Raw genomic sequence first — 27,069 nt, 5'->3', positions numbered from 1 at the left:
AACCTATTTCTGGAAAATGGCTTGGATGGTCCTGTATTTTCGGAATATGGTGATAAACTGGTGGACATGGTGGCATGTTACATTCTTGTTCTTTGGAAGGTCGTCCTTCAGGATCACAGTAATTCTCGTTGATTTGTTGATGATAGTTGACACAGATAACTTGTCTTGTTATTATTCCACTATCACATGTAACTGTGCACTGACCAAAAATTAACCCAACATTTGTGACAGAACATTGATAGTTAATAACCAAAGACATTAATATTTACTTTTGACAATAAGAAATGTATACTTTGTTTTTTCAAGGGATGCAATTTCAATCACACTTGCACAGAATATGAACTCCCAATTTCTAACCAGAGACTTTGCCCAATAATCTAAATAGATACATTAAAAAAAAAAAATTACAATTAATACTTACAGGGGACCAATTTCCAACTTGCCACTCTCCACATGGGCTGAAGCAGCTTGAAATTTCAGCTGGTCTTGGTAAATGAGCACAGAAAGATTCATCTGCTATTCCTCCATGTGCATCTCTACAACTCACATAGCGAGCACGATCACCCTTCCCACAGGATGCAGAGCACTGTCAGAGAACAACCCAAGCTCACCGCACTTCAGAAGACCAAAAGAAGATGACGCAAGCATCTAAAATACTAACATAGCTTAGTATCAGCTTGACTTTAGAATTAAACACTGGGAATCAGATTTCCATCTTGCACCTGTAGAGCCATGCATTCATGAAGGAAAGTGAATATTGCTGGATGGTTTAGGCCTTAAGAATACCCATTGGATTGGAACTGAATTGCATGGTCTTAATTCTTGTGAAGCAATTCCTGTACCTGAACAGGTAGCATTTCAACTATAACATGGTTTCATTGTACCATTGCAAAGGTAATTTTTTTTTATTTATTATTTATTAACAATAGGAATATTAGAGAACAACTTCCAGAACATTTTTGTTATTACACAGTGATGCAATATTTACATCAACTGATACAATAAAAACTGATAGTCACAATCCATTTGTCATTCTGGCTTATATTAGCATATTCCAATTAGCCCCTTCTGATGCATTTTAGCCGAGATGTTCAAGGTGAATTTAGTGAAGAGTTTCTCAGTAGCCTCAGTCTATACACTCTTTACTTCTCTTTAGTTAAAATAATTGTGCAAAGATATAATTGTGGTATATGTTTGGTTAAGAACACCAAGGGATTAACAGACACATCCACCTTTTAATAGATAATTTTTAAATTTTCACATCGCTGTAAAGTAAAACTAATTTTCAACTACCAAAATCAAAACCTCTTCTATTAAACAGTTTGTGCAGAAATCATTTTTACAATGTTTATTTTACAAATTATGTAAAATTAGATCTTTAAATACTCAAACTGCTTAATATTGCTATTCACATATAAGTTTAAAATTTCATATTTTAGAATGAAAGGTGTTCTCCATACTCAGAAAATGATCAATTATTTTAAATAAACACTTTCTTGCACATTCGCAATCATATGAAAGCTATTTTGCTCAGAACCCCTGCTTCTAGAATCCTGTTTTTTTCCCCTCCTTATTTTCCCTAGCTAGATTTGAAGCATACAGAATTTGCTGGAAGCATCTATCTCCTCCTTAAGAAACAGGTTTTTAAAAAAAATATTAGAACTACTTCAAAAACTTATCCCAAGCAGATTTCAGACTGAAAAAATACATTAATGAGAGCTTTATGGAAAAACGGGTGACGGAATGGATGACTGCTCTGCAAAATGTGACCACCATTACATTACATACTGGGGTCCATGATCCATATCTCCACTGGGTCACCTTCCCCACATGAACTAGAGGAAGCGATGTAGTCCATAATTTTGTATTTTCTGGACAAGAAGGCAATTCACATTCCTGTGGAGGTGAGAAAAAAAAAAGCTTTCAAAATAAAAATTTTGGAAGAGCCAAATGTAAAGCAAATGGGTCCCACAAAGATAGATCCTACCATTACAATAAGCCAGCATTAATTAACAAGCAAATACCATCTTCCAACTTCTTCTTTTCATTATTCAAAGGCTTTTAATTGAATTGTTTTGTTTTGTTTCAAATCAAGAAGCAAAGATAATTTATTTGTTGTTAAAACTGTATTAGTAATAACTAATAATATTTGCACTTTGAGAAAGAACTGTGTTGGGCAACTTGCTGGAGACAAGGAACACAGACGCTACCGTGTCCTGTTTCATAGCCACATGCAGTACAGAAGACCTGAGTGAAGACAGTGGCTATGCTGTCCTGTCCTTCATGTCTTCAGCTACTGGGAACACAAAATTGCCCAGTTTCTGTCAACAGCCAAACAGGTACTACTATTCAAAATACAAAGCATACTCAAAACCCAGTGTTTTCACATGTAAGTGGAAATAAATTTATACCAATTACTTTGCTTTTGTATTTTGAAATCTTATTCTAGAAGTCATCAGAGGGGTGGTAACTTGTGACTGGTTTACTCTGGACCATAGAATTCATTTTTTCCCTCTTCTCCTTGAGACAAGAAGCAGAGTATGCACTCAAAGAGGTATGTGATTACCAGCTTAGCTGGATATAAATGACATGTATCAATCTGGTGGCGAGATCAACACATTAATACACAGCAACTAAGACACCAATTGCTCTTAGTCAAAGGTAAACCCACTGATTGTATTAAAAATGTTTCTTCTGAAAAAATATAGATTTAAATTAAGGGAGGTGATGAAGTAAGTAAACTGAGACAAGAAGAAAAGGTAAAGAGCCACATTAATACCATACTGAATCATAACTCATGTCCACACACTTTTCAATTAGTATTATTCCAAAAACTGAAGCTTTCTTCAAGTAACCATGTAATTCTTTTAAGAAGTATATACAAGCAGAATTTTAAAGATACCAAGCCAGTTAGGTGCTATTATTAAGCATCATGGCAAGCAGTCTCCTTATATTTTACATGTTGGAGCTTTTCCCCCACCCCGAAATAATCAAAGGCCTTTGTACTCCTTCAATCATATACCAGATTTTCAAATCTCCCATATCCAAATTACTTAATTCCCTAGGCCAAATTTGAAGTTCAGAAAAAAAAAGCAGATAGTTTCAGTATTTTTTTCTCATTTCAGAACTAATTTCCTGCAAGTTCCTTCAAAGAGTCTGTGGACAACACTTGTATTTAGCTGCCTTCAACTGAAAAGTAGTACATTCAAATGAAAGGTATTTTTTAACTTACTTGGTTATCTCTAGGACGAGTAGCAGCATTACATTCACTTTCATCGTCCAGAATAATTCTGTAAGTCCCAGTAACACATTTGACTGCACGCATCTGGTATCCACGTCCACATGTTACAGAACACTGTTGAAGTCAATAACTTCACACATTTGAAATAGCACCATTATAACAAATCTCTGTTTTAAAACTCTTTCTGGAATGAATACAAATGACTACTGGGATGGTGTTAACTTTCTTCACAGCAGACCATATCATGCTTAAACAGTGTCCCTAACACATCTTTCTTTTGGCTATTGCTGAACAGTGCTTGTGCAGGATAAAGGCTCTCTCTTTTTCCCCCTTCTGCCCCCTGAAGTTAGTAGACTGGAGGTGGGCAGAAGACTGGGAGGGAACACAGCCAGGACAGCTGACCTGAACTGATCAAAGGGAAAATCCACGCTACGTAATGTCATGCTCAGCAATAAAAACTGGGGTAGAGGAAGTGGGGGAGGAGGGAGTAAGGGGTGGCTTCCAAAGAAATCACTGCAGCTGTTAAATGTCTTTTTGAAGAGCATACTCAAAGAAGGCACCTAAAATGCTAGATGGCTGAAAATACTATAACATAAATCCCATTCTATAAATGTTGCGGTTCAAGCACAACTACTGGTAAAAACCCAGTTCGTGAATAGCTATTAGCAGATGGTACAGTGGAAAAACTGCAATGGAAAGCTCTGCTCCAGTGACACAGATTTGGTAAATTGCTTGTACAAGCTATTCCAGCAAGGCCATACACACTGATTTTTTTATTCAGAAGAATTACATCATGGGACTGAAATATTTTTTTATTTCATTTTTGCACTTAGCTTGTAGGAATGGAAAGCCAGTGTCTTGTGATCAAAAGATTACTCAAAAAGAATTCAACATTATGTTAGACAACAGTGTGGTTATCTCTAATGTGAAAAAAAATATTACATGAGAAAAATTATACTAAAGAAATGTTTAAGTTAAAAATATACTTAATTTCCAAAGGTATATTTAGTCTGTATTTTACTAACAGGTTATATGTAAAAAAATAAATATCAGTTGCTCTTCAGTTATGAATTCTTCCTAACATCCACGAAACCCTGAATAACACCTCTGTTGGTTTGAGTAACCCGATCTTAGGAAAGCTCCATGAATCGTATTATTTTTTAATTAATTCTCATCTATTTGGTGACAAAAGTTTCCTTCACAAATTAATTCACTTTTTTCCAGAATTTTGAAGCCACTCTGGTGTATATTAGATGAGCAACATTACACACAGGAACACACTTTTCAACAGCACTTTCACATAAAGATATATCAGATCTTTAATCTTTGAAGGTCGAAACAAAACATAACAACAAAATACTAAGTATTTTTGCCTGCTATTATCAGGATATACACTTCTATGATCTTAAAGCTACCACTTAAATATGCTCACACACCTATAAAGATTTGGTCTTTCACATGTCTTATTCATCTGAAAGGTTTGGTATCTACATTTTCATCATTCTGGAGATGTAATACATTCATGTGTAAAAGCATCTTTGATATTAAGGCTCAGGGTCAATGACTATTTTAGGCACTTAATTTATATGTGGGTGTTCCTAAATTACAGGATAGATAGCCAATAGGAACAAACATGTGAATCAGTTCAACTAAAGTAAGTGCTTAAGACCCAATTAAAATGTTTAAAAGGTATTGTTTTGTGATCACTCACAGTCTGAACTAGAAAACAAGAAGCCAGGAATCCTTATGTACTTACTGATCCCCAAGGCCCTACTTGCCAAGATGCACATTCATGAAGTTCGCATGATATTATTGATTCTGGTCTATCATTTGGGTTACAGAAATCATCTCTCAGTTGTTCATCATTAAGTTGGCACCATACTTGACGATGCTTCATTCCTTTGCCACATGTCACAGGACACTGTAAAATTATTAATGAGTCATCAGTTTGTAAAGACATGAATCTGCATTAATGGCTTCACTTTCTTTTAGTAATCCATTGGATTTTATAGATCACAAAAGTAACAAAAATATTCCATGAATGTAAGTAGTCCAACAAAACTAGTTATTTTATTAACTCTCTGTTTCCTGTAAATATCAACCCAAATGCTAATACAAAGGAACCACTATTAAGTTTCTAAAGCCACAAAAATATGAGAGCAATGTACAGATCATTTATTTCCATTAGATTAAAGAATACTTGTTTAAAATATGAGTGAACATATCAAAGCTTTCACAAGAAAAATGTTTAAACTATCCATGATTCTTTTATACCCATATAATCTATGATAAAATGGATATAATTCTGTTCTTTAGTTGGCTGAATAGTTCTCATTGCTTCATAAAAAAGGAAGGTATGCATATTACTGCAGATAGATTTACTTTAAGTAGCTTCACTACCTCATTTTAATGTAATAAAATTTCAGAGAAAAATAAATTCTAGGTGTGTTTTTCAAAAGTTCTCATGCCATTTGTAAATCTGGGATGTATATGAGCTAAACCCTAGGACTTCAAAAGTTTCTGTGCCCCGAAATAGCCAGAACAAAAAACCAAACACTTAAACCAGCTTATTTTAATATTGATGACCAGGACCAAGTTTTACATGGTTCATTACCTCACTCCACTCACTAACAGACCAGCTTGGACATAAGAATTCATTGCAACTCTGTGTTACAACTCTTGGAAGTTCCTGGCATTCTCCCTCAGGAAGATGACGTCCCAAACTGTTCATACAAAAAGCTTCTCTGGTTCTGACACCTCTTTCACAGCTCCTGGAACACTGCAGTGTATGGGCAATATTATGAAACAGGAAATACAACATGATAAAACCAGGTCAAAATACATTATCAGTCTTAAGGGTGAAAAACATTAATGATTGTGTTAGACAAATGTATCCAACATTTAAGCCACAGACTGCTAATATGTTCACATGAGATAAATTTGGCACTTTGTTTAGTAGCTCCAAGATAAAACTCTTTAAGGAATACTAAAGCTGAAATCGAACTTATTTTCTCCAAAATACTCTCAGAACTAAATTAAGACTGTAAATAAAATATACACATTTAACAACCAGATCTTATCTGATGACTTCCAAAACCAAGCTGCAAACAATTTAGCAACAGTTTCCTACAAAAAATATGAGGAAGTTGCTGAAATATTAGTATTAGCTCCTCCTACAACTCTCTATTTGTCAAGCATTATTTTCTTTTAGTTACTTCAACTAAAAAAAAAAAATTATATAGATATAAAAATTTGATATGAACACTAACCAGAACTATCAACCATCATATCTAAGAAGTTGTGGCAGTCTGGTAAAGATCTCACTGACTGGAATGGGGGAAACATAACCCCCATTTTTAAAAGGGAAATAAGGAAGACCTGGGGAACTACAGGCCCATCAGTCTCACCTCTGTGCCTGGCAAGATCATGGAGCAGATACTCCTGGAGATTCTGCTGAAGCACATGGAAAATAAGGAAGCGATTGGTGACACCCAACACGGCTTCATTAAGGGCAAATCGTGCCTGACAAACTTGGTTGCTTTCCATGATGGGGTTACAGCATCGGTGGATAAGGGAAGAGCAACTGATGTCATCTACCTGGACTTGAGCAGCAACATCTTTGTTGGAGACATGGACAGTGGGATCGAGTGCACCCTCAGCAAGCTTGCTGATGACACCAAGCTGTGTGGTGCAGTCAACACACTGGAGGGAAGGGATGCCATCCAAAGGGACCTGGACAGGACAGGCTGGAGAGGTGGGCCTGTGTAAACCTCATGAAATTCAACAAGGCCAAGTGCAAGGTCCTGCACATGGGGCAGGGCAATCCCAAGCACAAATACAGGCTGGGTGGAGAATGGATTGAAAGCAGCCTTGAGGAGAAGGACTTGGGGGTGTTGGTGAATTAGAAGCTTAACGTGATCTGGCCATGTGCATCTGCAGCCCAGAAAGCCAAGCATGTCCTGGGCTGCATCAAAAAAAGTGTGACCAGCAGGTCAAGGGAGGTGATTCTCCCCCTCTACTCCGCTTTTGTGAGACAGCACCTGGAGTACTGCATCCAGCTCAGGAGTTCTCAGCACAGGAAAGACATGGACCCATTGGAGCAGGTCCAGAGGAGGGTTACGAAGATGATCAGAGGGCTGGAGCACCTCCCATACGAGGACAGGCTGAAAGAGTTGGGGTTGTTTAGCCTAGAGATGGGAAGGTTCTGAGGAGACCTTATAGCAGCCTTCCAGTACTTCAAGGGGGCCTACAGGAGAGATGGGGAGACACTCTTTATCTGGGGGTGCTGTGACAGGAAGAGGGGTAACAGGTCTAAACTGAGAGAGGGTAGATTGAGATTAGGTATTAGAAAGAAATTTTTTCCTGTGAGGGTGGTGAGACACTGGAACAGGTTGCCCAGAGAAGTTGTGGATGCCCCATCCCTGGAGGTGTTCAAGGCCAGGCTGGATGAGGCTTTGAGCAACCTGGTCTAGTGGAAGGTGTCCCTGCCCATGGCAGGGGGGGTTGGAACTAGATGATCTCTAAGCTCCCTTCCAACTAAATAATTCTATGATATGATTCTATAACATTATGATTATAATGTTTTGAATTTGTACCTCTGACCATTCTGTGTAATGCCAACTTGTTAACATACAGTCACCATGGCAAGGCTCTCTGGTCGGTGGTTTCTGCTGATCAGCACAGTACTTATCATCCACTGGAGCACTGAGTCCTTTTGAAATAGAGTACCTCATGCAGTGGATCTCTATAGAACGATACCCTGGGCCACACTTTGATGTGCAGTCACTTTTGCCAACATTGTGCCACCTACAAGGATAAACTGTTATAGAAAGCTAAATATGTTTTAAAAAATAAGACCACGGTGAATAAAGCACTCAGAGAATGTACCAGGAATTGTCATGCAAATATAGATATGCATTTTAGGGAACAGATAAAACTGTAAAATGTATCTCATCACTGGTATTTTCAAAGCAATATAAAACAATTTGACTCACAGGCTTAGGTTACTTTGAAAAATGTAAGCTACAGTTCTAACTCTTCATCCTCTGAATGCTACAGCATGGGTTTCCTTGGAGAAGAAAAATACAGGTCTGTTTCAAATTAGTTCTAGTTGTGGGTACAATTCTGTTAAAAAATGTATTCTGCCCATTGATACAAGTTTTTGTGCCAGGATATATAGAACAGATTCACAATCCTAACAAAAGACTTTCTACTTTACCAATAAAAATTAGGAAAGTACACTAGTCCTACTTAGATTCAGAGGTGTAAACATAATCTATAAACTCATTACGTCAACAGATTTGAGGAAAGGAGGAAGAAACAGGAAGGATGATTATAGAGGGTTGGAGGGACAGAGGATAAAGCAATATGAATTACTTAGTTTCAGAAATGTCTATCAACAAAAATACTTAAGACCATAATAACCTCCTCAGTTAGGAACCTCTTTTTACCTTAATTCACACTCTGTATTACACTCCTCAAAGACATCTGGTACAGCAGGTATAAGTTCACATCTTTGATCAGACACTACCACATGATCACTTTTACGTATGCATGTCAGCCTTCTTCTTCGAATACCTTGAAAAGGAATCAGAAAAAGCAAATAAAGGGCTAAAATAAGAGTGCCTTTTTACACCAATGGATTCCATTCATCATTTAGGAATTTAACTGAGATACCCCATTAACACTAATCATTGTATACAGCAGATTCTGCACAAACATGCTGCTTTGTGCAGCAGACTACATTCTAGGTAGAGAAAAAGATCATCCCAGTTCCCCCTGCCATCTCCCAGCTGTACTACAGTGGTCTCACATGGATATCAACTTACAGAAAACTGCAGAAGTGCAACAGTCCATTTACTCATCAGGCTAAGTATTCCAAATGCATCATGTCTGTCCTTTGCTAAGCACCAAATTTTCAAACCACCATGTTAACTTAGAGGTTGTGAACATTTTCTTTTAAGGAAGCAGAAGATCTGATCACAGGGTACCTAAAAGATCTGGACTGCTGGGACAAGTACCACAGTTGGAAGATGCTCTGCTTCTCTAGCACATGAACATGTCTACAGCCGGACTCAAAACCAGAAAAACTCAACACCATGTATCTACAGGCATTTCTAGCACCTGCTAACAGGAGTATCTATCAAAAACTTGTGTATGTACACTTCACATATACACTTTATATGTATTGTGGTTTTAGTTTTACACTGGAATGGCCTATGGAATAACAGTTTTAAAGTTGTAAAATATATCTTTAAATAGTTTCACCCCATGTAGCAGATAACCAAAAAAAGCCAAATAAATATAGATGAAAGATACTAAACAAATCAGTGACCATCTGGAAATAGGATAAGGAAAGCCTAATACATATCTCTAGGTATAAAATACGGCTTTCTAAGGATGCATTAGACTTGATTCAGCTTTTTTTTTTTTATAAACTCACCTATGGCTACAAAAGAAAGGAACGTAAATTTATTTTTTAATATAGAACTGCATTGCGTAAATATGGAAAATAGCAAAACAAAATCAGAAGCCATTCTGCCCTTAAAGGCTCTGTGCATCTAAAGAGAGTAATGAGTTTCTTTCTTACAAATAGAGGTGAAAAATCTGAGTTCTTAAGACTAGTCCCTTCCTAAATGCCACCAGGTCTTTTGGACAAAAGAATTCACAGTACCTTGGCACATCCTGCTGCAGTCTTGCCAGGGTCCATAAGGATCCCATGCATACAGATCACTTCCATCTTCTATTGGGACATTGAATGAATAACGCACATCAGGGTTGTATAAATTTTTAACCTTAATTGAGATAAAATGATAGCTGTTTTTCAGTGAATTTGAACATAAAATTATGAACATAATGATCATGAAGCAAATTTTCAAACTTATGAAAAAAGTAAACATGCACCTGTAAGGTTAGCTCTTCTTCGATTTTATCAGTGCTGTTAATTCGTTCTATCGTACTGTTTGAACCACTGTACTCAAAAATGGCTCCTTGTATATTGATTTCTCTTTTTGACATGCTTACAACAAAATTTCCATTCAAGATAAAATTTCCATGAATATCAGATAAAGCTATAAGTAAAATAAAATATTGGAAATAAAGCATCTATTTAAAAGGTTCTATCAATAAAAACTTTTAATAATATAACTTCTCATCAACACTTAGCTTTATTTTAGTCCCTGTGTTATAATTTGAAGTTGTATCAAACAGTTTCTAATGCATGAGTTCAATGCTAACCATCAGTACCTTTCACCTGAGCAGTTGTCATGGATTTTCTCTGCATTAATAACACAACTTTAATAATCTCTGTTCTGCTGAAGGGTTGACTGCAGTAATTACTTTTAAATTTGCTTAGGATCTTCTACGGTAGAAGGAAACAATAATTATCTGTATTTCTGGCCTATTCCACAACCCACATTCTTATATTTGCTAGAGCTACTTTTAGCGAAGTGGCTTTTAAAAGTAAATTTTAAAGTAAAAATAAATTATTAAGCATTTATAATAATAATTTAATATAATGTCCAATTTACAATAATAAAGATTAATAACAAATTAAAAATTAAATTTAAAAACAAAGTAAAATTTTTAGTAAAGGCATGCCATTCAGGCATTACTACATTTAAAATGGTAGCTAGTGTCAGGGGGTGAGTGTTGTTTCTGTCTCCTGGGAAATGCATATGCAATAACAGGGCAACAGGTGGCAATGAAAATATTTTGAAAACTGTGAAGTTTGTTGAGTAGGATGGTAGTGGAAGAAGAGACAGAAGGAAAATATGCACCAATATTCTGTACTGTGAAATAGAACCAAGATTTTTGGTACAATGTGCTTATGAATTCTTAGTTCCTCTCACACACTTGCAAATCTATCGACATGTGATCTTTACATTCAGACATGACAGAAAAAGAGAAATGTGAGACAACTGATAAGTTTGCTGAAGGTCAAACTGCTTGGTGTATACAGAGTATGTTTTCAAGATTTAAAACCACAAGTAATTTCACTACTCCTGAGTTCATTCACGGAGTTTTAATTAACATCGCCACAGTAAAGTAAAAAATTGACAAAATGATGCAATGTGCCATAATTCCTATTCTCTGACAAATAAACATACATTTAAGAATTAGAAATTTAACACCATCTCACCCATTTTTCTGAAACTAATAGCTACAGACAGACTCAGGCAAATTATGATACAGTGTAATTAGATATTTGCTCTAAAGACTTTGTATCAGACTTCAGATAATTTAGGTCTAGAGCAGACCTCTGTCATGACAGAGAGCACAAAAAATATCCATCAATGTTATACACAAGAGCTTTTTACCAAGGTAGTTGTCATCTTCTGGTTTCCCTGAGTAGCTGTGCTGACGAATATCAATGTTTGTTGCTCCTTTGGGAATATTTACTACAACATTGTAACCTGTAATGTAATTATTCACAAATTAATTATATACAAAAATAGTCAAATACTAGTAAATATGAACATATGTTTAACTAGTTTCAGCAACAAAATGCTACAGGACACCAGTGACAACCACTGCTGAATGCCCTCACATTTTAGGAAGGAAATTTGAATATCTTCATGCACATTAAGTTTCTTTGTTGTTGGTTTATGGTTTTTGTTAGGTTGGGTTGTTTTTTTTTTTTATTCAGTTGAACCAAACTTTTATTTTCATAACTCATTACAATTCATTCCTGTGTTCAGAAATGTGAATTTGATTCTTTAGCAGTAACAGGAGTTCAACCTGCTCAGAAAAATCTCTAGAGAGCAGCACTACTCTAGAAAGCAGTCAAGTATATCAAGTGGGATTCAGGAAACATTGTGGCTCCTCACAATTTAACCACAAAACATCTATACAAGTCTGAATAAGTCACTTAATATGAAACATCTCCACTCCCTGCTTATACAAGGGGGTTTACTTTTCTCTCTCATAACAGTATGGCATGACAGCACTCTAAAGAACAAGTCCTAAATACTCAAATATTGCAGTGTTATAGGCCATACACATAGTTAGATAGATAAAGTAGCCATGCTTGACCCACATTCTGCTACTGAAAATGTTACCCTAGTGTGCTCTCTTCAAGATACAAATGCTTCACAAATGAGTCTTTTCCTGTAATACCTCCAACTACTATTATGGTAGCCTTGTCCTACGGTAACAACATAAGGTGCATCAAGATCTACCTGTTAGAACTGTCGCTCTGCACATAAGCATAGATTAAAAAAAAAATACATTTCCATTTCTCACAGATGCTAATCACAAACTCAAAAGGATTCTTATGTCTGAGAAAAACCAAGTATTTCAAACGTCGCAAACAAATAATAAACACAAACATACAATCAGAAGCACTAATATAATCTTTGTTAACTTTTACACTAACTTATTTTGCTGCGTTTAACAGTCTTGCCGTGATTTAACTTTAGTCAGTTGACTCATCTCTGTGGGTAAAAATTTAAATGGCAATATCCTTTTCAATTTCATAATTCATTAACTTCTCAGTGCTTTTAATCTACTAAAACGATGCCATGCATTTAAATGAACAGTTGATCTAATCACAGGTCTATCGCATTTACCAGCTGGGGGCAGCACTGCAATTGCAATTTGACATGCTGCGTGCTCTGCATAAATACACTGTTGGGTCAGTCTTCCAACATATTGGCAAGAAAACCAAAACACACTCAAAAAAGTCCCTCATCTCACACCCTGAAGACCTTGTGGTAATGGAATAACAGAAGACAAAATATGGGAGGAAATTATAAACACAACTGCATAGCATGTTGTCAAGGATACACAGAAGAGATCATATACCAAGGCACCAAGAACGACCATTTTCCATGAAATCCTCAGATATTCTAATCTGATGCAATAATAATAGCTAAGATAATAATTATGTGTACATAATTAGATTACCTAATTGGGAGCTATGTAAATTAGTATTTCATTGTAATGAATTTCTGATGATTGTTTCACTACTGTTTAAACACTTAATGACAACATTATAACAGAATGAATGTCTGTCAGCATGTACCACGGGCTGCTATTGTTTCATTCCAAATTCTGCCCTAGTAAAATGACTTGTGTCAGTACAGAAGGGGACTAGGTGAAGTAAAAAGATCAAGTGCACAGACTTTGGCATACTTATCTTATGATCCTAACTCAGAATTTTTTTGGAAAATAACATTTCCTCAGACAATGTTTTCAGTCATTAGCCTAGGGATGTCATAGGCCTCCTATGGACAGTGACATTTTAGTGATCAGCTAGCTACAACCTCTTGTTTGCATTGCTGCACTCCTACTAGAGCACACCTGAGAGATAATCCCAAATGTTTAGCATACTGTCTAGTAGTATACTTCGGTATCATCTTTATCGAACATAATTTAAAGCATTCAATTAAATATAAAGCCAAAATAATAAATCAAGGTTTTCGTCATCCCAAAATGTGGATTTTTTTTTTCCCCTCTAACCTCAGTTAGAAGCAAGTAAGTCTGTGACAACACAAAGATGATAAACAGCAGAGAGTGATATTTGTATAAACGGTAGTTTCAGTGTAGCAGTCACTTGTATCAAATATATTTGTGACAGAATTGATGTGCTACCTGTAAGGAAAAAGATCTTTCACACTGGTGGAAAACAAAAACACTGGTAATCCTTCACTCAGAATTATCAGAGTAATACACTCTTCTCCTTCAGTGCTTTGAACACATGTTGAGAAATCCAGTCTCTAATAGATGATTGTGTCTTCTTCCAACTTCTCAGGACAGACACAAGAAAAGTTACGTGTATTTGTATGGCAAAGGTAGCTGTATCCCACCTTTAAGTTTTTTGGTACTTCCTGCTTGGCGTTAGCCCTCTGCCAGGAAAAAAAAATAAATCCAACAGCATACTGGGCATACTTCCCTCTTCGACCAGCAATTCCTTTGTTCTATGAAGATCCTATTTGGCAGTGCCATGAAGGAGCCTTTAGGAATCTGATATTGACCTGGAGACTTCTGTCCTTATGTTCTACACTCTAACTACTTAACTGCACTGCTACACATGTACAATAGTCTCTCCATATTTGCCAGAAAGGACAGCGTAGAAGAACTATCAGTAGCTCTATTAGAGAAAATAAATCAAAGAAATAGAAATTACCAGGGCTATTCAGAAGTTTCTCATTCACTACATGCCAATGAAGAGGAAAGAACATAAAGGTTGCTGCCCATGTTCTCTGGAAAGAGAAGGCTCACATTTCACAGGCTTTTTCACTATATGAAAAAAGAAACCTTGTCAGCTGCTCACATCACAGATTTCTTGCTATCTCTTTACACAACCAAAAGGAGACATTGGAATAAGTCCTTCAGCTGCATAGTTTCACAGAAGAGAATGCAAAGTGCAAAGCACGAAGCATTCTTCCTTTTAAAATACTTGTACCCTCATCATGTCTTTTATTTGTCTCTTTAGTTTTGACCTTAGAGCAGATTGAATGGGTTAGTGTGTCACAGTGTTTGCCTCTGCACCCTTAAGAGGGCACATGTGACTGAAAATCAGATATCTTTTGTTGACAGAGGCCCTAAAGAACATACACAAATCCCACTTCCTCAAATGTAAAACACAATTTCTAAGCCATACCAAAATGTGCATTAAGGTTTTAAAAAAACCAAACATACCATAATGAGCACTGTTGAAAGTACCTGCAAGAGTCTTACACGAAGAATTATCACCACCACAGATTCCACATTTGTCTCTCCTTGCCTTGGAATTCAAAACGTGATCACAGCCTGCTTGCTACAAAAAAATAAATAGCCCTGTGTCATTCAGCCCAATGGAAAACAATAGAAACAAACAATGTAAGCTTCTCACTCCCCAAAAATTCTTATTCACTGTATATATCTGGTCTTCCTTGGCAATTAATGAAAAGCCTTTTATGATTTTGGGTGCTGTGATGTCAGGGCAAAACACAACAGTGCTGTTGTACTAAGAACGTACAATCCTAAAAGCAGTATGTATGTGTACATGGTCATCAATTCTGCCAAAGTCTGTCATTACTGCAAAAGAAGCAAAGGAATACGTGTAGACTATGCTGGTTAAACTAGCATAAGCACAATTTTTGTTTATATATCTTTACTTAAACTTCCTTTTCTTAAAAAATTATGATAGACAGGAAAATTCTCTGACATTTCCTCTTTCCTCTTGATTCAACACTACAGAAAAGACTACATTTTCTCCTCATCCTGAATTTACTTAGTTTCACTGCAATCAGAAAAATAACCTGGCCTTAATAAAAAAGTCTTGAGTTGTGATATCACCTTGCTTCTCCCAACAAAATGTGGCACTTCCAGAATTTCTACTAAGCAAAGAAAGCTGAAATGATCCCTTTCAAGGGTCAGTTCCTCACCATTTTTCAATGAAATAATAAATACATAGTCTACCCTTGGAATTTCTACTTTTTTACTACTTTTATAGCAGGAATACGATGACAATAAACACACAGCATGCTTCTTTCCTCCCTTTATGCTGATTTTGGAACAGTTTCTCTCTCTGCTCACTTGGACAATACGAAGTCTCTCAGATATGATGCTTAATGAGGAAAGATTGTGGGCCTTCAAATTCAGCTGTATGTTCTTAATTGCCTCCATTTCCATTTAACTTCATAGGGATTAAAATTAAGTAAATTCAAAACATTTTGCTTTACATATTTTCAGTAATGCTTACTTGGATGAATATTTAATATCTACTTCACCACCTGTTAAAATTGATTTTAGTAATTAGTAAGTTTAGATTTAAATACCCTGCATAAGCCTTGAACACAAAGGTCATTGGTTTCTGCTCCACAGGGAGTACCATCAGCAACTCTGTCCTTCAGCTGATAGTAGGAAGTTGTTCCAGAAACGCGGCAAAAAAGTTTACAGCGATCTTTCACAGAAACTGGAAAGAAAATCCAACAGGTTTCTTGTCTGTTTTAAAACTTCAATTAAAGTAACATTTTTATTTCATTACTTGAAAAAATTTGTAATTACTTACTACCACTGTATTTCGGAATCCAGCGAACAGCAGACGTAAGACCATTGATATTGAAGTGTTTGCCATCAAATTCAGAGCACTGTTGCTCCCGGAAATCTTTTTTGCCTTTTGGACATGAATCAGTATTACATGATCGAAATTTCATCCTGCGGCCAACACAGTACTTTCCTCCATTTCTTGGTCTAACAAAAATAGGTAAAAGTAAGTAAATATAAAACATATACTATATATAAAACACAGGCTGGATAGGGCTTTCAGCAACCTGGTCTAGTGGAGGGTGTCCCTACCCATAGCAGGGGGGTTGGAACTTGATGATCTTTAAGGTCCCTTCCAACCCAAACCATTCTATGATTCTATGATTCAATACTCAGCTTCTAAAATTGCAGTTTTCCATGAAAAGTGGCTTGAGCCACTGATCTAAAGGGTAAAATCTCACATGGCATTCTGCAGTCTGTTACTGACTTTCCCCCACACACTCTTATCTTCTGTTGTACTGTGCATACATTTATACTCAAATGAAGAAAATAAAAAGTCCATGTAAAATACTACTGCTGAGGTGGTAATCAAGCTACTGACGTTCATTATGTCTATTACACTTTTATTTCTCTTACCGTTGTAATTATTTTGCCTGGGAAAAAACATTATTAACTTTAATGCTTTTTTCAATTTAGTTGAGATTACAGACATATTTTTACAGAAGCAGCACCTCCCTCTGTAATTTGAAATTATTATTTTACAGTGTGGCAAAGAAAGAACACAGAGTTAGGAGATGACACGCTCTTTTCTGTAGTCCTGATATTGGTTTCAGTTTGGGGATCAAAAGAACTAAAAAGGGAAAATTGTGGAAAATACTCCATTTACTGTAAATTCTAAAATATATTTCCTAAGTGTTGTAAACCCTGCTACACAATAATTCAGTATTAGTAGGTTCTTGGGGAGGAAAAAAAGAACAAATCAGTGGCATACTGATACTATCAGTTACTACAGACTGACAGAGGCATATTAATGGGAATCTAGTCTACCACCTCTTATTCAGAAAATAAAATAACCCAGGGTCATTTGACTAAGGTTCATTTATCCCTCTGATAATATCAAGATGAAATTACTTCCTAGAAAAACCCTGAAACTACTCGGGCTGCAGTTATGGTTCTGCTTCTGGAGAAGTTAAAGTTAAAGTTCTCATTGACATTTATTACAGAGAATGAAACACACATTGAATTATTCAGTCAACGGAAGTTTCTCAATAAAAAGGTAAGTTGTAAATTACTCTACTGTAACCAGTGTTCGTTGTGGGCGTTACTGGTAGTGATGTGAAAAAGCCGTAAATCACACTAAACCAAGTGTTTCACTAAAAAGATTACCAGGGAATACATTTATTTTTACAGTTTTTATGCCAACGATAGCACCCTCATGTTTAAAGAAAGCCTCAGTGTTTAAAGTTAGAAAAAAAATTTACAACCTAAATAAGTCTTTAGATATATCTGTAAATATGAATTATATACTTGAGAGACAAGGATAATCTAGAAGTTCTCTGCATGTTAGAGTCTGTAGACCTATCTTTCCTTTCAAACATGGCTGAAACAAGCTTTTTTTTTTTTTTTAACTGATGCTTCAAGCTAATTTGTGCAACCCACAATACCTTCATTTTGTTTTGAACCAATTCATTATATCGTAATATCTTCACTATGCACTAATGCAAAACACAATCAAAAACATACTCTGGTTTATTACACAGCCTGGTGGTGCTCTTGATTCCACCTCCACAAGTTCTTGAACATGAGCTATAAGGTCCCCATGGTCCCCATTCTCCATTTACAGGACGCATCTCCATTTCTCTGCTCACACAAATTCCGTGGCGGCAGTGCTGCACAGTTGACAAAATAAAATTTATAAGTCAAGCAAAAGGTTATTGTGTACTTCAGGCACAGAAAGAACAAAATTTAAGAGCTCACTGCTCTTAATCTGGGTCTGGATGTTCTCTAAAATGTTCAAATTCCTTTAAGATATCTTACCCACTAAATATTTTTTTTAAAATGCTGTCTAGAGTTCTTTGCTGTCTATGAAAGCTACTGGATGCTGAATATATCTTTAGGTCTTATCACTTTATTCAAATGCCTATATAAGAATCTCAAAATCCTGATATGTTTTCATGCACAAACTTCAAAAATAGATTTACAGTTGTCTTGTACATATGTACATATGTCCCAGTTTAATTTGGCAATTCATGCTGATACAAAAAGCGAAAAGGTATGATACAAACCACCAAGAAACTCAGGGTATTTTGAGCATCCTGGAAGCTAAAAAAGCTAGTGGGATTGTTTGGGAAAAGCACACAAATTTTCAAGCATTTAAGACCTCGCTTATGCTGAAGCAAGATGATGCTATAGATTCATGCTTAAACTCAGACTCTCACACCTATAACAATAGGTGTAAAATATTGTATATTTAATTTATTTACACTTTACAATAATTTTATATTTGCTACTAATTTAAAAAAATTACCATTACCATTAAATCTGAATTAATATTTAAATAAATAAAATTTTGGAGCTACTACAAGATACTACATTGCAATGTCTATTGTGCTACTTCAGACTTTATTCCTGCTTCAGAACTAACAATTTTCAACTAAAAACTTACATAAAGGTGCAATTTTAATTTCATCTGCTGGGACTTACACTATTCAGACAACAAAGATTGCAAGACTGCTCTGTTGTGGTCATGTCAGTTATGAAACTTCACTACTCAATATCTGTAAACTTATTATTTATAGAAAGTTATAATTACTAGCTATTTTTTTCAGAAGAATCAAGTGATCAGTCTCTTGCTTTTAAGTATTTACTATGTAAGTCCCTGACTCTGCAAATATTTATCCACTTCAGTGGTTACTTAAAAAGTACATGACTAAAAACTCTAAATGAGAATCTTATGATTGGTGCATGTGTGACTTTTTCCAAAGAACCTGTAGGAATTACCAGCACTAATCCTACTGATGACTTATGGCAGCTGGAATTCCAATTCATTTGTATGCTTTATAAAATCCCAAGCACTATAGTTGAACACAAAATAGTGGAATATTTTATATGCTAAAATGGAATATTTACAAGATACTATAATGTCAGCACTATGTCTCCTGCTGACTTCTGTGTGGATAACATATCCACAACTTTGTCCTTGACTCCAAACACCCTCTGAAGCATCAAAGACTGCCCACATCTGGAGACAAGACACTGGGCAGGATGAACTACATACGGTCAGTGCTCATACACAATAGAGAGAATTCTTTATTTTAGGTGTCTGATTGCAGACTCATGATTAGACCAATCATTAGTTTTGTTGTCAGGAGGGATTCTCCTAGTTGTGTTGACAGGGAGTGGAGTGGCTTATTCCATCCTTCCATGCAGTACACACATGGATCAGTCATTAGAATCATCAGAACAGATTATATCAACTCAACTGCTTGTTATTTCTGAAGCTTAGCCTTTGCCTCTCTACTCTCTGTGACACAAAACAGCTTTGAATTACCTTAAGTCTAGAAGGGTTTTGGTAACAAAAGTCTCTGGCACATAAAACAATTTAAGAACCTCTGATACATAGAAGATAAAATAATTCCAGGATTCCACCCCTTTTTAAAACTAATTTAAATGTTACATAGAATTTCTCAAGAGTTATGATGATGTTACAAATTTATTTCAGGAGCTACCAATTAACATAAATTTTGCTGAACACACAGAAATGTGTGCAATCTTTCTGAATATACCTGAATGACACAAAACCCAAATGTTGCTCAGGGGTTTTATCACTGCATAAAATAATTCCTAGAACCATTTTGTTTCCTAATTAGTATATGCTTTTATTCTATTCATACTTATGCCTATATGCAAACAATCATTTTGCTCTCAAAATAGGAATTTGTCACAGAATCAGATTCTCCTGAGTTCTGCCTGGTTTTCTAATCCAACTTGGCAAAAAAATTGACTGCATAATTCTTTATCACACCAACTTTTGGCACACAGCACTTATCTTTTAAGCCTCAATGCCCTTCTCTAGGAATATGACCATTGAAGGTGATTTTTAAGCCAACAGAAACACAGAAGAAAAGACAGATTTATCTCGTCATACAATCATTTAAGTGATCCAGCAATTCACCAGATCATCACTCACTTCATGCTAAGAATGCTTTAACTTAACACCAAAAAGACACCATTACTTCACTGTATATCTGCATATGATTTTCTCACTGCAGTGCTTACTGTTAGTTTTTATTCCTTTTTCCAAGATGTCCTTAAGGTACTTTTGTACCCAAACCCTCTAGTACCTAAAATCTAGTACCTAGCAATAAAAGATACGGCTGCACTATGGAAAAGTCTCATGCAAATATGAGGAAATATTAAGACCTTGCCTTTCCAAAAACTGTCATTAGCATCTTAGGAAATAATTTTTACTATCATAGGCTGAAGATTCTAAATCCCACTTCCCAAAATGAATACTGCATCCAAATATGGGACAGCAATCTAGAGTTTAGGTTATTCTTCCATCTACAAAAAACATTTACAATAACTTGAAGGGAGATTTCAGGAAAACACAGAGTTGTAAAATGAAATTTTATACCCAATAGCAGCATTATTTTGATCCATAAAAATGCAAAGCGCGTGTTCACATCTGGGATTTAATAACTTATTCAACAAACTTGTCTCAGCTATTCTCTGCTGCATTCCTACAGAAGCAACATGATGAAGTCACAGTAGAAAACTTCAGCACCAGACGCACTCTAGATGTTCCTCTGTGCTTGCTTGAATCATTGCTTCACTGAGAATATTATGATACACAGAACTTTCATAAACTTAAATGTAATTGCTTTTTTTCCTACATTTGTTATGGCAAATATAATGTATGCATCATGTAAAGTGGGTATCACTTGTAAATCCAAACATACTGATTACAGCAAGTGGCAACTCTGCTCTAGCCAAGGTCAATAGTTGATTTTTCTGTCAAAAAGGCAGAAATTCTGACCCAAATCCACATGGAATTATTATATCTTCAGAGATGAGAAGGGAGGGTTAATGGTTCAAATTTGCAATCAAAGTCCCTACAGGTACCCAGATTTGTATTTATTAATCACCTGCTTATAAGTAGTTTGACTCTTGCCTATGGATTAAACTATTATTTGATAAACTGATTTCAGGTACTTCCAACTTATCTCACAGATTACTGAAGCTGCTAAATTTCCAGGAGAGCAATCTTGAAATAAATCCTTAAAGCACTAATTGCCAGGCTGTGCTCATTTTCAACTGAATCAAGGAGAGTGATGCACGTAGAACAGGACTAGAGCTCTTCTGAAATCATGTATTTCATACACAGCCTAGTATGACCCATAGCAGGAAAAGGACTCCAAGTTTACTCTTACTGACAATATTTTCCAGGCTACTCCCAGACATACACATGGTTTTTGAAGATCTTGGGGCAAAGACTGGAACGCTGATGCTCAGTGTATGAGGACATAATTTCATGTATTAGAGCCCCATGTAGCCTTGCAGAAAAGGAGGTTCAGGAAAAATTATTCATCTATTTCCAAACACCAAAATATTTCAATAGATATTGCTGGCAGCTTCTGGTGCTTCTGAAAGGAGGGACGATGATTGAACACTGAAGACAAGTATGAGGGGAAAATTAAAAGGACAACGCATTGCATAAGTGGACATGATGGTCTGCATGTTGCCCTCCAAATATCCAGTATTATTGTTCTGATTTCATATTGCCTTACAAAATACGATTTCTTCACTCCTGATATCGAGACAGGGACCCAAGAATGACTGTGAACCAGTGAATAGCATGGGAAGAGAAAGTTGTAGTGGATTGAATACAAAAAAGGAAAATGGGCATAGAATCATAGAATCATTAAAGTTGGAAAAGACCTCAAGGATCATCAAGTCCAACCCAACACCACCTAACTCACTAAACCATGTCCTTAGGCACCACATCTACATGTTTCTTGAACACCTCCAGGGATGGTGACTCAACCACCTCCCTGGGTAGCCTGTTCCAATGTCTGACCACTCTTTCAGTGAAGAAATTTTTCCTAATATCTAGCCTAAACCTTCCCTGGTGTAACTTGAGGCCATTTCCTCTTGTCTTATCACTTGTTACTTTAGAGAAGAGGCCAGCACCCACCTCACTACACCCTCCTTTCAGGTAGTTGTAGAGAGTGATAAGGTCTCCTCTCAGCCTCCTCTATACCTGTGGCATAGCTGGTACCACAAAACAGATAAACACTAAACACAGTGGTGCAGTACTACACCAGTTCACTATACAGCATCTGGCCTGTAGGTGAGGTCTGAGCATAAACTGTCTCAAAGTAGATGCCAATCACGTAGAGCTGGTAAAGGAGTATGAATCTTAGAAGTTACATAGATTCAGCACATAACCCCATGAGCAGGGAGTGAAGATAAGAACACCCACTCAGATGAATGCCAAAGTCCACAAACCTCAGAGCTGTTGTTTCTGGCTGTATTTATCTCTGCAGGATGTTCCCATTCATTCCCTTGAATGAATGTACTTCTACAGACCTCTCTCTGCCTTGTCTGCTGCAGGTGGATGTAAGGGAATGTTTTGCTGCATATTAGACCTATGTCTGCTCTCCAGCTTCTTCCTATAATACAGCTAGTCAAGAAAGCACATTGCTCAAAGAACCAAGACGAGAAGTGAAGCCTAGAGCATATAATAACAGCAAAAGTAGAGCAGTTAGTAAATGAGTATACAAGACAAAAGAAATAGAGCTTGGAGAAATGTCTAACTGAGTTGGAACAATAGCATGGAATCTCAGACGACCCTACATTTATTACTCAGATGATATTTATTGTCAACAAAACCCACTATACTTTAGTCTTTTTTCAACATTTTCATTTTTTCTTGCAAAAAATCTACGTACTTTATTTCTCCTTTGAAATATTCCCACAGAAAACTTGTAATTTTTCTGAAATCACATCTCATCAGAAAGGTATTTTACAAAAATCCCAGTTTATAGTGAAAATTCTTGGTGTGAGCTCTTAAATACACTTCTGTTTTCACAGCTCAAAGGATCTGCTGCTGCTTCCCAGATGGTTAACATGACCCCCTATCACTCAAACCTGTTAAAATCCATCTGAATTTTTTATACTTTACATATATATATATATATACATATAATGAATTATTCTTTCAGATTTATTGTTTTCACGTATTACATTCATGAGGTAGCCAAACAATGCAACGATTTTTAAAAGAGCTCAAAACATGGTTAGTAACCTAGAACTGAAGAACAGCAAAAATACCTCAGAGACTGGTACTTCTTATACTGATCAAAGCAATCCTTTCTTGGGCTGCATCTACATACTTAATTGTCCCTGTATCCCTCTCCTTATGTGGCTATAAGGGGACTAGGATGAAACCTTAATACATTCAGTAGCTATTCTAGGTATTTTTAGGGACTCTAGCTCAACATACAAGATATATCTAGAGTGAACAGAAGTAACAAACACTTCCCTCTCTCACACACAAGGCATAATTTTTCCAATCAAGCTTACTTGTATCACGTGTATTCCTTTTTGCTGTTACACAGCTTTTTCCAGACTTCTCTGACATTTGTCTTTTCAGTGGTGTTTAAGTAGCAAACTTCCCTTATGCAGAACACCGGGACATGGAAAAGTTTGGGACAGAATCACATAGCTACCTCCTACCTCTCCCTTCTAATGTCCAAGGATTCAATGAAATATGGGCATACTGGTATACTGCTCTGATCCTTCCTGGATTCCTGAGTGCAACCTGAGTGTCTCAAAAAATAACAAAAAAAGACACTTTATTGGGTATTTTTGCTGTTATTTTCATAGCAAAAAAAAAAAAAAAATGTTCTGAGAACTTCACTCCTAGAAGATTGATTGCTTCACCAACTATTCTTTTTTGGAGGTGGGGGTTTTGGCTCAGATGTGCATCACCAACTCCAAAAGATGAGTTACCATTACTGGAATATCATGTAAACCACACTGCTAAAATCTGCATGACTTGGTTATACAGAAGCCATGATTCCAAGCCAGGTGTAAGATGGAGATGGATGGATATGTGTAAGCAGAGTGTTGTTGGCTTGTAACCAATTAGGTTACACATAACAGTGGAGACATTTCTTTTCTGTAATACTACTAGCTTCCTACTCCTTTTAATTAGGTCCACCATAAAATGGGATTAAGTATTTTCTGTGAATGACATCAACCACACTGAAAACTGGTACCCTGTAGATTTAGAATTATGAATAAATACAGTGCATGTAGGGATTCTACCTACTATTTAGTGTTTTGGGTTTTTTTTTTAATCTGAAAAAAAGATATTCCACATGCCAAACCCAAATCACTCTCCAAACTCACTTCTTTTTTGAAATTTCCAGAAGAAAGGAAATAAAACCCCCAAACTTCCTATGCTGAATGTGAGGAGAAATCTTTTGTACTATCACAGAGTACAAATGCAAGTAAATTCCTGGCTGCAGAAACCCCTGAATAGAATAGTCTCCCAAAAAATAAAACAAATTGACAGAAAAAGAAAAGCAAGCAATTGAAAACATAAGCCAAACAGAAAATATCAAGAGACAACTGGTCTGCAGAAATTCCAAAGCACAAAGAAATTTTTGACTGGAATGCAACAAGAGAAGCTAAGAGGTAGCAGGGCAAAAAGATCTACCCTAAGTCATTCACAATTCCTAAACATACATCTAACCAGCTCCTACCTGGATGGTGTCTCAGCATCAAGAATTACGACAGTTAAGAGAGGGAAACTGGAAACTGGGCCAATTAAAGCATTCCAGTTTCTGTCCCAGTGGAAAATCACTTTCTTCTACATCTTGTAATATCTGGGGCTGCCTCTGGTATCTTGGTCCTCCAATGCAGCATATAAATACCTTCCTAATCGTGATTTATTATGTTTCTAATTAGTACATATAGCTTATACTATAGCAACCAAAATTGCAGCTGTGTACATGAAATTCATTGTGGCATCCACCGAGCAGGCTACCTCTGCCTAATCATACGGCATAGTTCTTAATTCTGAGGATAAACCCATGGTAACTTTGCTTACAGAGACAAGAAAAAAAAGCACTACCCACTTAATATTTTTCATGCCATTGTGCCTCATCACACAATAAAAATAACATTTTAATAGAAACTTTATATTCATGTTATATGATATAATTGTATTTAGGAAGACAATCCAGGAATCTACACCTTTGTATTTAATAATATCTCTTACAAAAAAACACCAAAAACACTTTCCAGCAATGACCAATATAGTCTTACGATGTGTAAAAATTCACCACCACAAAACTAGAAAATGTTTACATATGGCATTTACTCCCATTTTGTCTCTGAAGTAACAAGAATTTAAAGGCTGCATCCTCTGCTTCAGGGAAGGTCTGTGTGATATTAGAAGAGATGGAAGAAGCTTAGACTTCATATGGATCTTTATGAAGCCAAATAGGCAAACAAAAAGCATCTAAAGTGATGAGACACAATGTGAATATCAATGGAATGAGAAACTGTTCTCAAACACAGCAGGATTGCTACCTACAGGTTACTGTCAGACCTAAGCACTCAGAATGTATAAAAAGAGATGGTGAAGAGAAATTTTCAGATACTTCAGCAGAAGCCCAACAAGCAAATATAATTAATTTTTGCAGGTAACTCTAGGATGAACAAAGTACACTTTGATCAGCTCAAAGAAATTTGACTAGACAACAAATTGAAAAAAATTGAAAGTTTTCTATTGTAGTAATATTACTTCCAGATAATTAATAATATCAGTGCTATAGAATTAATACAGGAAATGTTCAAATTCTCAATAAAATATTTTCTTTATTCTCCATAAGACATTGAAATGTTTGGCTGCATTTTCCCTTTAATGTTTTAAGAAAATGCTACCCATACCTACTAATATTATATATATTAAGAACTCACTGAGCTCTGCGGGTGTGTGTACCATGAGGCATACAAAATATAATTCTGTTTCAAAATGTGTGCATGCTGATAGATTGCATGTGGCAAGAAGATATTCCATCAGGAAGTGCAGGCCCTCAGGAAAAGCTGTTTGCTCATTTACTTGAGAGTCTCTGACATTATTAGATTTATATCTTCTCTTATTCTCAGGAAGGAAAGATATGAGGACTGTTAGAGCAGTCCATAGAGCATGACCCTCTAATCAGACACACAACCTGAAGAAAAACTAAAGATTCCTGTGAAAATAAACTCGTGACAAATCTAAGCTTAAAAAGTTGATACTAAAATTAAAAATGCCTTAGATGGATCTTTTCTGTATTCATCACAGCAGTAATGCTGCAAATGCCAAATACAAATTTATTTAGCTTGTCGGCAAATATTAATTACAATTACTAGTTGCTATGTCTTATTCCCTTTAACATAAACAGAACTTGCTGACTGAGCTTGAAAGGAGGTGTCCCTTAGACAGACAGGAACAGATGACAATTTGTCAGATTAATTGCTGTGCTTTCTTAGATCTTTCAGAGGGAATGACTGTAATTAGCTCTTTACTTCCTAGAGAAAACTGGTTTCACTGCAGTAATTGCATAAAATTGGTTTTTGTATTCTCATATAAAAGAAGTCCTCTGATGCTGGCAAATCAGAGTCAAGCCAGTTGAACTAAAGGTCACACATTAAGTTTTTTGTAAAGATGAACTTCCTTTCTGATCAGTGACTGACTGAAAAAACAGGGTAAACATTGTAACACCAGCTGCATGCATAGGCTTTAATCAAGCAAAGCTTCCACTGCAACCTTCAAATAACTTCTCCTAATCTTGCAA

At 36.1% G+C, this 27,069-nt stretch overlaps 1 protein-coding gene across 1 annotated transcript in view; it reads right to left on the bottom strand.

Moving 5' to 3' along the window:
• Positions 1 to 27,069, bottom strand: part of LOC104467622 (A disintegrin and metalloproteinase with thrombospondin motifs 20-like) — a gene marked incomplete at both ends in the record, with an annotated part of 28,843 nt that overhangs the window by 114 nt on the left and 1,660 nt on the right. Inside the window, 15 exons of the mRNA XM_010081460.1 lie at positions 7 to 199; positions 422 to 586; positions 1,789 to 1,896; positions 3,233 to 3,355; positions 4,998 to 5,162; positions 5,856 to 6,020; positions 7,837 to 8,047; positions 8,692 to 8,818; positions 9,915 to 10,035; positions 10,139 to 10,311; positions 11,560 to 11,655; positions 14,885 to 15,002; positions 16,006 to 16,142; positions 16,239 to 16,420; positions 17,957 to 18,102. Coding sequence (XP_010079762.1) covers positions 7 to 199; positions 422 to 586; positions 1,789 to 1,896; positions 3,233 to 3,355; positions 4,998 to 5,162; positions 5,856 to 6,020; positions 7,837 to 8,047; positions 8,692 to 8,818; positions 9,915 to 10,035; positions 10,139 to 10,311; positions 11,560 to 11,655; positions 14,885 to 15,002; positions 16,006 to 16,142; positions 16,239 to 16,420; positions 17,957 to 18,102 — 2,230 coding nt within the window. The remainder of the gene's footprint in view (positions 1 to 6; positions 200 to 421; positions 587 to 1,788; positions 1,897 to 3,232; positions 3,356 to 4,997; positions 5,163 to 5,855; positions 6,021 to 7,836; positions 8,048 to 8,691; positions 8,819 to 9,914; positions 10,036 to 10,138; positions 10,312 to 11,559; positions 11,656 to 14,884; positions 15,003 to 16,005; positions 16,143 to 16,238; positions 16,421 to 17,956; positions 18,103 to 27,069) is intronic.

This window comes from Pterocles gutturalis, unplaced genomic scaffold (assembly GCF_000699245.1).
Source record: "Pterocles gutturalis isolate BGI_N339 unplaced genomic scaffold, ASM69924v1 scaffold27289, whole genome shotgun sequence".
NCBI lineage: Eukaryota > Metazoa > Chordata > Aves > Pterocliformes > Pteroclidae > Pterocles > Pterocles gutturalis.
This window is presented reverse-complemented; position numbering and strand designations above follow the sequence as displayed.